The following is a 14,959-nucleotide window of genomic DNA, read 5'->3' as shown; positions in this document are numbered from 1 at the left end:
AATAAAACTATTTGCTCCGCCTATGCTTTCAAGGGTGTGGGGAATCCAAATCCTTAAACCCCAACTCCCCCACTTTCTACGCAGGATTGCCCTTACGTCATGTAGGATGACGCCCATGTGAAGCCTGGACCTAGACGTCAGCATGCTGATGGATTTGGCAGCTGCCGCCAGCACATATGCCGCCTCCCTCCTCCTCCTCCAGAGCGCCACGCGTATACCGACCTGGCCTTTATCATAACAAAACAAACAACGCGATGGTTGGGTGTAGGTCCGCTGCCATCCGTGACTGGTGAGAGGGGGGCTGTGGCTTTGAATGTTTTTGCATCATGAACAGTTAAGGTGGTGGGCTGCTTTCTTTTTATTTTAACAATAGAAAAAGCAATAAGAAGTGAAGGACCAAAAGAGCAGACGTGGCAAGCCCTGGGCTGTTGTTTCAAATTGAATTTTTGTCACGTGTTTGAGTGGGATGATGGCTAAAATTCGGTGCTTGTGCATGGTTTGACTGAAAGACGTCGGCTTCCAGCCTTCCACGACCCTGACCAGAAATTAAAGGTAAGAAGCGGGGCAGGCGTTATACCTCGCATGAGAAAACAGCGGAAAAGTTATCCTTATCCCCCTCTTCTATCACTCTTCATCCCATACTGGTGGGTCACTCATCTTCTTCGCTGACCTAATTAGGTCCCTCCTCCTTGGCCTAAGATGATATTTATAGGGTTGAGGAGACACCCAATAGGACATACAGGATAGAATCATCTCTCTCTATCTCTCTCTGAGCGTTGCTATTGCAGAAAGGAAAGGCAGGGGAAAAAAAGGGTACGCATGGCGAGGAAATCCGATGCTGAAGCAGACTTACACCTTCCTCCTGGTTTCAGATTCCACCCTACGGACGAAGAGCTTGTGGTTCACTATTTATGCAGGAAAGTTCGGTACCAGGGCCTCCCTGTTCCGATTGTAGCAGAGATCGACCTCTACAAATACGATCCGTGGCAACTCCCAGGTACTTATTCATTAAATCAGAGAGAATAGAATACATCTTAAAATTAAGAGGAAAGGCAGAGGGGGGAAGAAAGGATTTTATGAAAAAATAATAATTATAATAATAAAAAGGCGGCCAGTCAATCAAACTACTAACTAACCGACGTTTTTCCGTGTCCTGTTCACAGAGAAGGCTTTGTTTGGAGAGAAGGAATGGTACTTCTTCACTCCTCGCGACCGAAAGTATCCAAACGGTTCGAGGCCAAACAGGGCTGCTGGGAGCGGCTACTGGAAAGCAACCGGTGCAGATAAACACATACGTCCTGCAGGAAGCGCTAGACATGTTGGCATAAAAAAGGCACTCGTCTTCTATGCGGGCAAGGCGCCCCACGGATACAAGACCAACTGGATCATGCACGAGTACCGAATCACAGACTCAAATATTCCTGCCACCAACAAGAAAGGCAGCTTGAGGGTGAGAGTTCCCATCCTCACCATCATCTTTTTTATTTCGATCGACTGCTGTATTGTGATTGTGAATAGCTCTGTCCATGTTTGCATGTATTTTGCTGATCTTGTACCTTCTCGCGTACAAGAGGTGCCCGCTGTTGTGTGGTGGTAACGTTTTTCTCTTGGCATCTGCAGTTAGATGATTGGGTCCTTTGCCGGATCTATAACAAAAAGAACACCTGCGAGAAGATAGTCCAGCAATCCGAAGAAGGTTCCCTCACAGAGGAGACGGACTCGGATGCTTTAAGCGATTCAGGCATGGATGATGTCAAAATTATTGGAAACTGCCTAGTCGACAACGATCCATTTGGAGGCCTTGATGATCTTGCAGGCACTTTGACCCACCAATCTCAAGATTTCCTTCACTACTACAACGAGAGTTCGAGGGACCTTGTTCCAGAGGAGTTCTGGTTAGGAGAGAGCCTAAAGCAAGTGGAGCAGTTTGCTTTGTTCGGGCAGGATTGTGACTTGCAGACGCCACCTGCGCCTGTCCTGGAAGATTTTCCCTTCCCAGAATTGTTGCAGAATTGCTTCCCAGGGATGCCGTACCAAGCCGGTGTTCTGACTATCTAAAGACCGCGAAAGAGGGCAAGACCTTGTTTTTCATCACCATCATCATCATCATCAGCAGCAGCAGCTGTATATGACATGTATATTATGATCACGGCTTTCTACATCCTCTCGCATGAAGAAAACGGTTGCGGGAGCTGGCAAGGAAGCACAGTGAATGATTCTTTAATTTCTTAGTTTGTGATACGATTTCAGGACATGAAATCCGGAAAAACCTTGTGAAAAGTATGAATTTGGGATTAATATACTACACACGACCACGCTTTCCTTTCTGAGGGTGAGGGACCTTTTGAGTACTACTTTTGTTTTGCAGTTGGACCAAGGCTTAGTCCAGTGTTCTGGCCGAACACTTATGGTATTAAGTTTCAGTCATACAGAGACCTGAACCTGAAATTGAACTAAATTGAGTAGGTTCTGGGTTCAATTTCTAGACTCAAAATTACGGACTCGTTTCAAACCAGCGTCTAGAAGCCCCACCCAGACCAATTTCAGTCATACCCAGACCTGAACCTGAAATTGAATTAAATTGAGTAGGTTCTGGGTTCAATTTCTAGACTCAAAATTTCAGACTCGTTTCAAACCAGCGTCTAGAAACCCCACCTAGACCAATCAAATTGCTCTCTCTCTCTCTCTCTCTCTCTCTCTCTCTCTCTCTCTCTCTCTCTATATATATATATATATATATATATATATATATATATATATATATATATATATATATATATATATATATCAACCGAAGTTTAGCTGTTACTCATCCAAATCAGGGTCCAGCCCCTTCGAATCTAACCCGCTACTTTTGCATGTATTTGAGTTAGTTCTTGGCATATTAACTGGTCCGCACCCAACCCGCCATAAATACAAGTGTATCCACAATGTTTACTGGCGTTCATATTTGTCTATAGCCTATTTAATTAGGTCCAACTAAAAGTTATTGAATCCTTCAAGGAAAATTAGATGAAAGCTTTTTAGGGTTTAAAATAAAAACAGTCAAAATTGGCATACTATATACTATATCTAATCCAAGATTCACTAGATTTTTCTACTTAAAAATCACGTTATTTTAGTACTCATGATCTAAAATAAATTTTTTTATAGTGTATTATGAATAATTAATATAAATCCAAATATTGTGATGAGTATCTTAAATCAAAGAATAATAAATATTCAAAAAATGACCGCACTGTACTGCAAAAACTCTTGTGAATGTCCCAAAAGGTGCAAACCTTGGTAAAAAAAAAAAACAGAGGAAGGAGGACATTTGCAAATACAGTGCAACCTTTGTAACTATGAGTTGCGAATGTCGCACTGTATTTGCAAATGTCCCCATGTCTGTGCCATTTTTTATGAGGATGTTTACAAATATGTGAGGACATTCACAAATGTGAGAGAATTTAGTTACAGCAGGTTCATTCATTTTGGGGACCTTCACAACTCATGGTTGTGAAAGTCTCTAAAACGTGTGAACCTTATTTAACTAAATACTCTCACATTTGCGAAAAAACAGTAGTTGCTTAATCCATACTTACCTAAATGGAACGCACGTGTGCTGACCAATGGATGATCAACACGCAAAAACATGCAAAAGTGCTTCAAAATGCACTAAAAGCTCCTTCAAATTCATTTTTCAATTATCTTTAGCGGCATTTTGAAGTGCTACTAAAGGTCCCATTGGAACTGGGACCTGCAGCGATGCTTCAAAAGCACTGCTAAATGCCAAATGTCTTGACATTCACATGTTATTTTCATATAGATTTCTTATGTTGAGGAGTTAACCTTATCAATTGGATGACATTTGCACATCAAAATATGTGAACCTAAAATCATATTTGCAAATGTGGTCACATATCTGCGGATGTGGAGACCTTCATGTGTTATTTTCATGTGAATCTCACTCATTGAGGAGTTAACATTATCAATTAGATGATATTCGTACATTTGAATGTGTGAACCTAAAACCATATTTGCGGATATGGCCACATAATTGTGAATGTTCATCTTTTAGAGTTACGAGAGCCAAATGAAAATAATGTGCGAAGGTTTCTACATTCACAAATATATGACCACATTTACAATTTAGGAGTTAACCTTATCAATTGGATGACATTCGCATGTGCGAATATGAAATTATATTTGCAAATGTCGTACTGTATCTGAAGATGTTCGCAAAATCTCCTTTTTATTGAAAAGTTGTGAACTTCCTACAACATAGCTATATATCGTACAAACATCAGTAGGTTCGCATGTGCGAGTAAAAATGTTCTAAAAAGTTGAGAATCAACGATTTTGGATATGGGGAGCATTTTGTCCAATTGCCAGGTATTTCAAAAAATATGTTATTTTCCAAGAACAATACGATCTTTTTCTTACAATAAACCTGACCCAAATAATGCAAACCCACATGGATCACGTCCACAACTTATGAGTTTTAATGCATGGGACATGACAATGGCCATTTCCGACCGTTTAAGAGGAATAAGTTTATGTGATACACAAATAATCCATCTACATACAAGGTACTCCCGACCTTGTCTTTTCAAATATTTGATAAATCAATGGTTGGTCTAATACTTTCCTGAATTAGAAAAAAAATGCTTTGTTGACATAGGGAGCTTTTGGTTTCTTTGGATATGAGGTCCAAAAATCTAATCTAAGATGAAGCTCACCCAAGATCCTTAGTTTTTCAGAGGGTTTTTTGCAAAATAATCCCCGCCTTATTGATGATTTGCAAAATAATCCCTACCTTATTAGATTTACAAACGGAAAATGACCGTACTGTGCAAAAAAAATGGTGTATCAAAAAATGCCCACAATTTACCAAATTCGTCTAATGGACAATATCACAGGTTCCCAATTTCTTCTTGATGCTTTTACCCTTTGCAGGTATGAATTTTTTATTTTTGCACATCATGATGCAAAAATAATACACCTACAAAATCACATTTAAAGTTGGGATTTTCCAAAAAATATTGCAAAATTCCAAACAATTTGCGAAACTCCTCACGAGTTTTGTGAGATCACCTATAAAAATCATAAATTTTGCAAAAAGTCTGATAATTACAAAATTACATATGAGTATCGCATGAAGTATTGCAAAAGTCTAATATTGCAAAAATTCTTATTCATATTACACTTGTACTGCAAAATTCTTTTTTCTTGCAAAATTATGTATCATATAAATACGCATTTGGGGTTTTTTCTTGTTTGTTTCTAAAAATATAGGTAGCCTTAATCCTCCTTCCTCTAAAACCCCAACCCTTTTAGTGATTCCCGTGAAAGTTGTTCGCTCCATCTCATGCAAGGTTGTGGTGTCCTTCTCCTCCACTTTTCCAATTAGCTATTAAGGTTGTGGTATTTTTTTTTCTCGTTTATTGTTTAGGGTTTACGATCTTTAAGGATTTTTACATGTAATTACTTATTTTTGCCTATTGTTTGTCAATATTTATCTTTGTATGATTGTGGTCAGGATTGACTGCGCATAAGCATTTAATTAGTTAGATGTGATTGGGGTTGACTGTGCACAAGCATTGAATATGGGTTGGTTATGGGGTATTATGGTTTATTGTAGGTTGTTGATTTTTAGAGTTGTTAACTGAGTGATATGGTGTGTGATTGGTATATGAAGTTATGATGGTTACTAAAATGGTATTTGTAAATTATCGTAGCAATGAGCAACTCCTGTGAAGATCTATAATAGTCTCTAAAAACAACAACTATAAGAAATTTGTAGCATTAATGTATCATAAAATTGAATATATGAAAGAGTTAATGGTCTTTCGGTATAAGTGCACTCCAAAATTTGATAGTGAAAATATATGGATACATCTCTTGGACAACGATGTACAATCAATGTTATATAGGAATAGCATTTACTTAGTTGCTAATAAAGCTACACAAATTAACAATGTTTGCGAAGTTAAACAAGAAGTGGGGGGATGCATAGTTAAACATCAAGTGGCAGTCCAAAGTGATGTACAAGAATGAAATCATGAAAATTTTGTGAATAATGTACATCAATCTCAAGCACCAGATATTGAGCTCACTCCTCTGGTGAACATCTCACTGTTCCCAACAGTTAATGATGAGAGGATCACTGCAAACGATGTGTAACCGCTTGAATCAATCAATGTTGGTGATCTTCATCGTAGGATGATGTATGACACCCAACCTTCCAATGCAGATGAGAAATCTAGGTAAAGGTTGATGGTCTTTCTAATTATACTTGAAATAGAGGTATTATTTTTTGGTTAATCTTGAAAGTTGAGGATGCAAGAATGTTGCATTTTTTTAAGCAAAGAGAGACATAGATAAGACAAGTTTTGATTTACTTTGTGCAATCAATCTTCATTTTGCACTAGCAGCGATGACTAGCGGTGGTCCTCTGGTCGGTCCACCTCACTAATGGACCAGGCCGATCGGGGTGATCAAGCTGTTGATCAGGCTGGATTTTGGCCCAATTCTTAACGGGCTCGAGTTTGAAGAGAAGCCCATGGTCCTGCCCATTGGCCCAATGGGCCAATGTGAAGTGGGTTAGGTCCTACTCAGCCCGACCCAAACCCATTTATAGGTTATTTTTTAATAGCATTAATATATTTTTTAGAATTAAAAAATAAATTAAATGAAAAAATATAAAATTTAAAATAACACAAAACATTTTAAAAACTTTTTGCATCATGTTATGATATTTCCAAAATAAGAGATTTATAGCTTGAAATGGATTCAACCATATGTTTTATGTATGAATGCAAAATCCACATCCACCCATGTTATTATGATGCCCAGAAATTCTTGCAAAGGATAGAGCACCATGCATTATGTTAACATATTCTCACATGTATTATGATATGATCTCACACCATGTAAGAAAGGTAAATAGTAATAATTAACAAATAGCAAGTTCTCATGCAACTAATGATGTAAATAGTAATAATTAACAAATAGCAAGTACCCATGCAACTAATTAGGTAAACAGTAATAGTTAATTTTAAAAAAATTTATATTATTAAAAAAATAATAAATAACTCAAGCCCATCAGTTCGGGCCAGTACCTAATAGGCTCGGGCCTAAAATCATGGACCTGGTGGGCCGGGTCGGCTTGGCCTGTCGGTCTGCCCACCCCATTTCTTACCCCTAGCGATGACAAGCATAATGTAGAATCAGATGATTCTGAGTATACCATGTTAGCTTGGTCGAACTCAGAAACGATAAGAGAGGACCAAATTAATAATGATTTGAAACAAATACTGGTGGGTGAGAACGATGCACTCATGATATTTGGGAAGTCAAACCCTTGGTTTTCATTGAGTGGATTCTCATTCAACGAAGAGCAATTAAAAATAATTGATGCAGATGCTTCTCAGTTGTATGATGAGTTATTCAATAAAAAACTTAACAGATGCAAACAGTTCAAGTACCTATGAACATAGTCAAACGATCGTGAAATTACTTGCGGAAAAACATTTACTGATCTTCAACAGTGTCACAAGTTTTTAAGAGATCATGTGGTTAGGAATAACTTTAAAACAAAATTTGTGAAGAGATGTAGTAACAAAGTCATTGTTGTATGTACGAGAAAGAACCCGCAAACTATGATATATTACCCTTAGAAGATATACTGCACAAAGATGCGCGGAGCAACATTCTTTAAACTGAAGAGGTATCAAAGTGAGCATACATATGGTGGATCAGTGGACAACCTTGTTGTGAAAAAAGTGCATTCTAAGTATATTTCACATGTTATTTACGAATGCTTGCACAATAACTCAAAGTTGACTCTAAGAAAAATTATGAACGACCTTAGTCACAATGTAGGTGTGGAGGTTTCTTATAAACAAGCATGGCTTTGACGTGAATTGACTAGGTTGATGTTATATGGTTCATCTGAGGAGTCCTTCAAGATGCTTCTTGCTTATTGTCATCATTTGATGACAGCTAACCCTGGATTGGTAGCGTTCATTGAGATTGATATAAACAATAGAAATAGGGTTTAGGGATTAGGGTTTAGGGTTTAGGGTTTTAGGGTTTTAGGGTTTTAGGGTTTTAGGGTTTAGGGTTTAGGTATTAGGGTTTCAGGGTTTTAGGGTTTTAGGGTTTAGGGTTTAGGTTTTAGGGTTTTAGGGTCTAGGGTTTAAATTTTAGGGTTTTAGGGTTTTACAGTTTTAGGGTTTAGGGTTTTGGGTTTAGGGTTTAGGTTTTAGGGTTTTAGGGTTTAGGTTTTAGGGTGTAGGTTTTAGGGTTTAGGGTTTCGGTTTTAGGGTTTAGGGTTTTAGGGTTTAGGGTTTTAGGTTTTAGGGTTTAGGGTTTAGGGTTTAGGGTTTTAGGGTTTTAGGGTTTAGGGTTTTAGGGTTTAGGGTTTAGGGTATTAGGGTTTTTGGATTTAGGGTATTAGGGTTTTTGGATTTAGGGTTTAGGGTTTTAGGGTTTTAGGGTTTAGGGTTTAGGGTATTAGGGTTTTTGGATTTAGGGTTTAGGGTTTTAGGGTTTTAGGGTTTTAGTGTATTAGGGTTTTAGGGTTTTAGGGTTTAGGGTTTAGGTTTTAGGGTTTAGGGTTTAGGTTTTAGGGTTTAGGGTTTAGGGTTTAGGGTTTTAGGGTTTAGGGTTTAGGGTTTAGGGTTTAGGGTTTAGGGTTTAGGGTTTAGGGTTTAGGGTTTTAGGGTTTAGGGTTTAGGGTTTAGGGTTTAGGGTTTAGGGTTTAGGGTTTAGGGTTTAGGGTTTAGGGTTTAGGGTTTAGGGTTTTAGGGGTTTAGGGTTTAGGTTTTAGGGTTTAGGATTTAGGGTTTAGGGTTTAGGTTTTAGGGTTTAGGGTTTAGGGTTTAGGGTTTAGGGTTTAGGGTTTAGGGTTTAGGGTTTAGGGTTTAGGGTTTAGGGTTTAGGGTTTAGGGTTTAGGTTTTAGGGTTTAGGGTTTAGGGTTTAGGGTTTAGGGTTTAGGGTTTAGGGTTTAGGGTTTAGGGTTTAGGGTTTAGGGTTTAGGGTTTAGGGTTTAGGTTTTAGGGTTTAGGGTTTAGGGTTTAGGTTTTAGGGTTTAGGGTTTAGGGTTTAGGGTTTAGGGTTTAGGGTTTAGGGTTTAGGGTTTAGGGTTTAGGGTTTAGGGTTTAGGTTTTAGGTTTTAGGTTTTAGGTTTTAGGTTTTAGGGTTTAGGGTTTAGGGTTTAGGGTTTAGGGTTTAGGTTTTAGGTTTTAGGTTTTAGGTTTTAGGGTTTAGGGTTTAGGGTTTAGGGTTTAGGGTTTAGGGTTTTAGGGTTTTAGGGTTTAGGGTTTAGGGTTTAGGGTTTAGGGTTTAGGGTTTAGGGTTTTAGGGTTTAGGGTTTAGGGTTTAGGGTTTTAGGGTTTAGGGTTTAGGGTTTTAGGCTTTAGGGTTTAGGGTTTAGGGTTTAGGGTTTAGGGTTTAGGGTTTAGGGTTTAGGGTTTAGGGTTTAGGGTTTAGGGTTTAGGGTTTAGGGTTTAGGGGTTTAGGGTTTAGGGTTTTAGGGTTTAGGGTTTAGGGTTTAGGGTTTAGGGTTTAGGGTTTTAGGGTTTAGGGTTTAGGGTTTAGGGTTTAGGGTTTAGGGTTTAGGGTTTAGGGTTTAGGGTTTAGGGTTTAGGGTTTAGTAGGGTTTAGTAGGGTTTAGGGTTTAGGGTTTAGGGTTTAGTAGGGTTTAGGGTTAGGGTTTAGGGTTTAGGGTTTAGGGTTTAGGGTTTAGGGTTTAGGGTTTAGGGTTTAGGGTTTAGGGTTTAGGGTTTAGGGTTTAGGGTTTAGGGTTTTAGGGTTTTAGGGTTTTAGGGTTTTAGGTTTTAGGTTTAGGGTTTTAGGGTTTAGGGTTTAGGGTTTTAGGTTTTAGGCTTTTAGGGTTTTAGGGTTTTAGGGTTTAGGGTTTTAGGGTTTTAGGCTTTTAGGGTTTTAGGGTTTTAGGGTTTTAGGGTTTTAGGGTTTTAGGGTTTTAGGGTTTTAGGGTTTAGGGTTTAGGGTTTTAGGGTTTAGGGTTTAGGGTTTAGGGTTTAGGGTTTAGGGTTTAGGGTTTAGGGTTTAGGGTTTAGGGTTTAGGGTTTAGGGTTTAGGGTTTAGGGTTTAGGGTTTAGGGTTTAGGGTTTAGGGTTTAGGGTTTAGGGTTTAGGGTTTAGGGTTTAGGGTTTAGGGTTTAGGGTTTAGGGTTTAGGGTTTAGGGTTTAGGGTTTAGGGTTTAGGGTTTAGGGTTTAGGGTTTAGGGTTTAGGGTTTAGGGTTTAGGGTTTAGGGTTTAGGGTTTAGGGTTTAGGGTTTAGGGTTTAGGGTTTAGGGTTTAGGGTTTAGGGTTTAGGGTTTAGGGTTTAGGGTTTAGGGTTTAGGGTTTAGGGTTTAGGGTTTAGGGTTTAGGGTTTAGGGTTTAGGGTTTAGGGTTTAGGGTTTAGGGTTTAGGGTTTAGGGTTTAGGGTTTAGGGTTTAGGGTTTAGGGTTTAGGGTTTAGGGTTTAGGGTTTAGGGTTTAGGGTTTAGGGTTTAGGGTTTAGGGTTTAGGGTTTAGGGTTTAGGGTTTAGGGTTTAGGGTTTAGGGTTTAGGGTTTAGGGTTTAGGGTTTAGGGTTTAGGGTTTAGGGTTTAGGGTTTAGGGTTTAGGGTTTAGGGTTTAGGGTTTAGGGTTTAGGGTTTAGGGTTTAGGGTTTAGGGTTTAGGGTTTAGGGTTTAGGGTTTAGGGTTTAGGGTTTAGGGTTTAGGGTTTAGGGTTTAGGGTTTAGGGTTTAGGGTTTAGGGTTTAGGGTTTAGGGTTTAGGGTTTAGGGTTTAGGGTTTAGGGTTTAGGGTTTAGGGTTTAGGGTTTAGGGTTTAGGGTTTAGGGTTTAGGGTTTAGGGTTTAGGGTTTAGGGTTTAGGGTTTAGGGTTTAGGGTTTAGGGTTTAGGGTTTAGGGTTTAGGGTTTAGGGTTTAGGGTTTAGGGTTTAGGGTTTAGGGTTTAGGGTTTAGGGTTTAGGGTTTAGGGTTTAGGGTTTAGGGTTTAGGGTTTAGGGTTTAGGGTTTAGGGTTTAGGGTTTAGGGTTTAGGGTTTAGGGTTTAGGGTTTAGGGTTTAGGGTTTAGGGTTTAGGGTTTAGGGTTTAGGGTTTAGGGTTTAGGGTTTAGGGTTTAGGGTTTAGGGTTTAGGGTTTAGGGTTTAGGGTTTAGGGTTTAGGGTTTAGGGTTTAGGGTTTAGGGTTTAGGGTTTAGGGTTTAGGGTTTAGGGTTTAGGGTTTAGGGTTTAGGGTTTAGGGTTTAGGGTTTAGGGTTTAGGGTTTAGGGTTTAGGGTTTAGGGTTTAGGGTTTAGGGTTTAGGGTTTAGGGTTTAGGGTTTAGGGTTTAGGGTTTAGGGTTTAGGGTTTAGGGTTTAGGGTTTAGGGTTTAGGGTTTAGGGTTTAGGGTTTAGGGTTTAGGGTTTAGGGTTTAGGGTTTAGGGTTTAGGGTTTAGGGTTTAGGGTTTAGGGTTTAGGGTTTAGGGTTTAGGGTTTAGGGTTTAGGGTTTAGGGTTTAGGGTTTAGGGTTTAGGGTTTAGGGTTTAGGGTTTAGGGTTTAGGGTTTAGGGTTTAGGGTTTAGGGTTTAGGGTTTAGGGTTTAGGGTTTAGGGTTTAGGGTTTAGGGTTTAGGGTTTAGGGTTTAGGGTTTAGGGTTTAGGGTTTAGGGTTTAGGGTTTAGGGTTTAGGGTTTAGGGTTTAGGGTTTAGGGTTTAGGGTTTAGGGTTTAGGGTTTAGGGTTTAGGGTTTAGGGTTTAGGGTTTAGGGTTTAGGGTTTAGGGTTTAGGGTTTAGGGTTTAGGGTTTAGGGTTTAGGGTTTAGGGTTTAGGGTTTAGGGTTTAGGGTTTAGGGTTTAGGGTTTAGGGTTTAGGGTTTAGGGTTTAGGGTTTAGGGTTTAGGGTTTAGGGTTTAGGGTTTAGGGTTTAGGGTTTAGGGTTTAGGGTTTAGGGTTTAGGGTTTAGGGTTTAGGGTTTAGGGTTTAGGGTTTAGGGTTTAGGGTTTAGGGTTTAGGGTTTAGGGTTTAGGGTTTAGGGTTTAGGGTTTAGGGTTTAGGGTTTAGGGTTTAGGGTTTAGGGTTTAGGGTTTAGGGTTTAGGGTTTAGGGTTTAGGGTTTAGGGTTTAGGGTTTAGGGTTTAGGGTTTAGGGTTTAGGGTTTAGGGTTTAGGGTTTAGGGTTTAGGGTTTAGGGTTTAGGGTTTAGGGTTTAGGGTTTAGGGTTTAGGGTTTAGGGTTTAGGGTTTAGGGTTTAGGGTTTAGGGTTTAGGGTTTAGGGTTTAGGGTTTAGGGTTTAGGGTTTAGGGTTTAGGGTTTAGGGTTTAGGGTTTAGGGTTTAGGGTTTAGGGTTTAGGGTTTAGGGTTTAGGGTTTAGGGTTTAGGGTTTAGGGTTTAGGGTTTAGGGTTTAGGGTTTAGGGTTTAGGGTTTAGGGTTTAGGGTTTAGGGTTTAGGGTTTAGGGTTTAGGGTTTAGGGTTTAGGGTTTAGGGTTTAGGGTTTAGGGTTTAGGGTTTAGGGTTTAGGGTTTAGGGTTTAGGGTTTAGGGTTTAGGGTTTAGGGTTTAGGGTTTAGGGTTTAGGGTTTAGGGTTTAGGGTTTAGGGTTTAGGGTTTAGGGTTTAGGGTTTAGGGTTTAGGGTTTAGGGTTTAGGGTTTAGGGTTTAGGGTTTAGGGTTTAGGGTTTAGGGTTTAGGGTTTAGGGTTTAGGGTTTAGGGTTTAGGGTTTAGGGTTTAGGGTTTAGGGTTTAGGGTTTAGGGTTTAGGGTTTAGGGTTTAGGGTTTAGGGTTTAGGGTTTAGGGTTTAGGGTTTAGGGTTTAGGGTTTAGGGTTTAGGGTTTAGGGTTTAGGGTTTAGGGTTTAGGGTTTAGGGTTTAGGGTTTAGGGTTTAGGGTTTAGGGTTTAGGGTTTAGGGTTTAGGGTTTAGGGTTTAGGGTTTAGGGTTTAGGGTTTAGGGTTTAGGGTTTAGGGTTTAGGGTTTAGGGTTTAGGGTTTAGGGTTTAGGGTTTAGGGTTTAGGGTTTAGGGTTTAGGGTTTAGGGTTTAGGGTTTAGGGTTTAGGGTTTAGGGTTTAGGGTTTAGGGTTTAGGGTTTAGGGTTTAGGGTTTAGGGTTTAGGGTTTAGGGTTTAGGGTTTAGGGTTTAGGGTTTAGGGTTTAGGGTTTAGGGTTTAGGGTTTAGGGTTTAGGGTTTAGGGTTTAGGGTTTAGGGTTTAGGGTTTAGGGTTTAGGGTTTAGGGTTTAGGGTTTAGGGTTTAGGGTTTAGGGTTTAGGGTTTAGGGTTTAGGGTTTAGGGTTTAGGGTTTAGGGTTTAGGGTTTAGGGTTTAGGGTTTAGGGTTTAGGGTTTAGGGTTTAGGGTTTAGGGTTTAGGGTTTAGGGTTTAGGGTTTAGGGTTTAGGGTTTAGGGTTTAGGGTTTAGGGTTTAGGGTTTAGGGTTTAGGGTTTAGGGTTTAGGGTTTAGGGTTTAGGGTTTAGGGTTTAGGGTTTAGGGTTTAGGGTTTAGGGTTTAGGGTTTAGGGTTTAGGGTTTAGGGTTTAGGGTTTAGGGTTTAGGGTTTAGGGTTTAGGGTTTAGGGTTTAGGGTTTAGGGTTTAGGGTTTAGGGTTTAGGGTTTAGGGTTTAGGGTTTAGGGTTTAGGGTTTAGGGTTTAGGGTTTAGGGTTTAGGGTTTAGGGTTTAGGGTTTAGGGTTTAGGGTTTAGGGTTTAGGGTTTAGGGTTTAGGGTTTAGGGTTTAGGGTTTAGGGTTTAGGGTTTAGGGTTTAGGGTTTAGGGTTTAGGGTTTAGGGTTTAGGGTTTAGGGTTTAGGGTTTAGGGTTTAGGGTTTAGGGTTTAGGGTTTAGGGTTTAGGGTTTAGGGTTTAGGGTTTAGGGTTTAGGGTTTAGGGTTTAGGGTTTAGGGTTTAGGGTTTAGGGTTTAGGGTTTAGGGTTTAGGGTTTAGGGTTTAGGGTTTAGGGTTTAGGGTTTAGGGTTTAGGGTTTAGGGTTTAGGGTTTAGGGTTTAGGGTTTAGGGTTTAGGGTTTAGGGTTTAGGGTTTAGGGTTTAGGGTTTAGGGTTTAGGGTTTAGGGTTTAGGGTTTAGGGTTTAGGGTTTAGGGTTTAGGGTTTAGGGTTTAGGGTTTAGGGTTTAGGGTTTAGGGTTTAGGGTTTAGGGTTTAGGGTTTAGGGTTTAGGGTTTAGGGTTTAGGGTTTAGGGTTTAGGGTTTAGGGTTTAGGGTTTAGGGTTTAGGGTTTAGGGTTTAGGGTTTAGGGTTTAGGGTTTAGGGTTTAGGGTTTAGGGTTTAGGGTTTAGGGTTTAGGGTTTAGGGTTTAGGGTTTAGGGTTTAGGGTTTAGGGTTTAGGGTTTAGGGTTTAGGGTTTAGGGTTTAGGGTTTAGGGTTTAGGGTTTAGGGTTTAGGGTTTAGGGTTTAGGGTTTAGGGTTTAGGGTTTAGGGTTTAGGGTTTAGGGTTTAGGGTTTAGGGTTTAGGGTTTAGGGTTTAGGGTTTAGGGTTTAGGGTTTAGGGTTTAGGGTTTAGGGTTTAGGGTTTAGGGTTTAGGGTTTAGGGTTTAGGGTTTAGGGTTTAGGGTTTAGGGTTTAGGGTTTAGGGTTTAGGGTTTAGGGTTTAGGGTTTAGGGTTTAGGGTTTAGGGTTTAGGGTTTAGGGTTTAGGGTTTAGGGTTTAGGGTTTAGGGTTTAGGGTTTAGGGTTTAGGGTTTAGGGTTTAGGGTTTAGGGTTTAGGGTTTAGGGTTTAGGGTTTAGGGTTTAGGGTTTAGGGTTTAGGGTTTAGGGTTTAGGGTTTAGGGTTTAGGGTTTAGGGTTTAGGGTTTAGGGTTTAGGGTTTAGGGTTTAGGGTTTAGGGTTTAGGGTTTAGGGTTTAGGGTTTAGGGTTTAGGGTTTAGGGTTTAGGGTTTAGGGTTTAGGGTTTAGGGTTTAGGGTTTAGGGTTTAGGGTTTAGGGTTTAGGGTTTAGGGTTTAGGGTTTAGGGTTTAGGGTTTAGGGTTTAGGGTTTAGGGTTT

The 14,959-nt window shown here is 39.9% G+C and overlaps 1 protein-coding gene across 1 annotated transcript; it reads left to right on the top strand.

Annotated features, from left to right (window-relative positions):
* Positions 1 to 756: 756 nt before the first annotated feature.
* Positions 757 to 2,069, top strand: LOC149819556 (NAC transcription factor 32-like). The gene is made up of 3 exons (XM_089982651.1): positions 757 to 997; positions 1,164 to 1,450; positions 1,621 to 2,069. Exons 1-3 carry the CDS (start codon positions 820 to 822, stop codon positions 2,056 to 2,058), a joined length of 903 nt encoding a protein of 300 aa, XP_089838777.1. The 5' UTR covers positions 757 to 819; the 3' UTR covers positions 2,059 to 2,069.
* Positions 2,070 to 14,959: the final 12,890 nt, after the last annotated feature.

Source organism: Nuphar pumila, chromosome 12, assembly GCF_984573655.1.
Source record: "Nuphar pumila chromosome 12, dmNupPumi1.hap1.1, whole genome shotgun sequence".
Classification (NCBI taxonomy): domain Eukaryota; kingdom Viridiplantae; phylum Streptophyta; class Magnoliopsida; order Nymphaeales; family Nymphaeaceae; genus Nuphar; species Nuphar pumila.
Note: the sequence above shows the minus strand (reverse complement) of the source record. Positions and strands in the feature narration are given on the sequence as shown.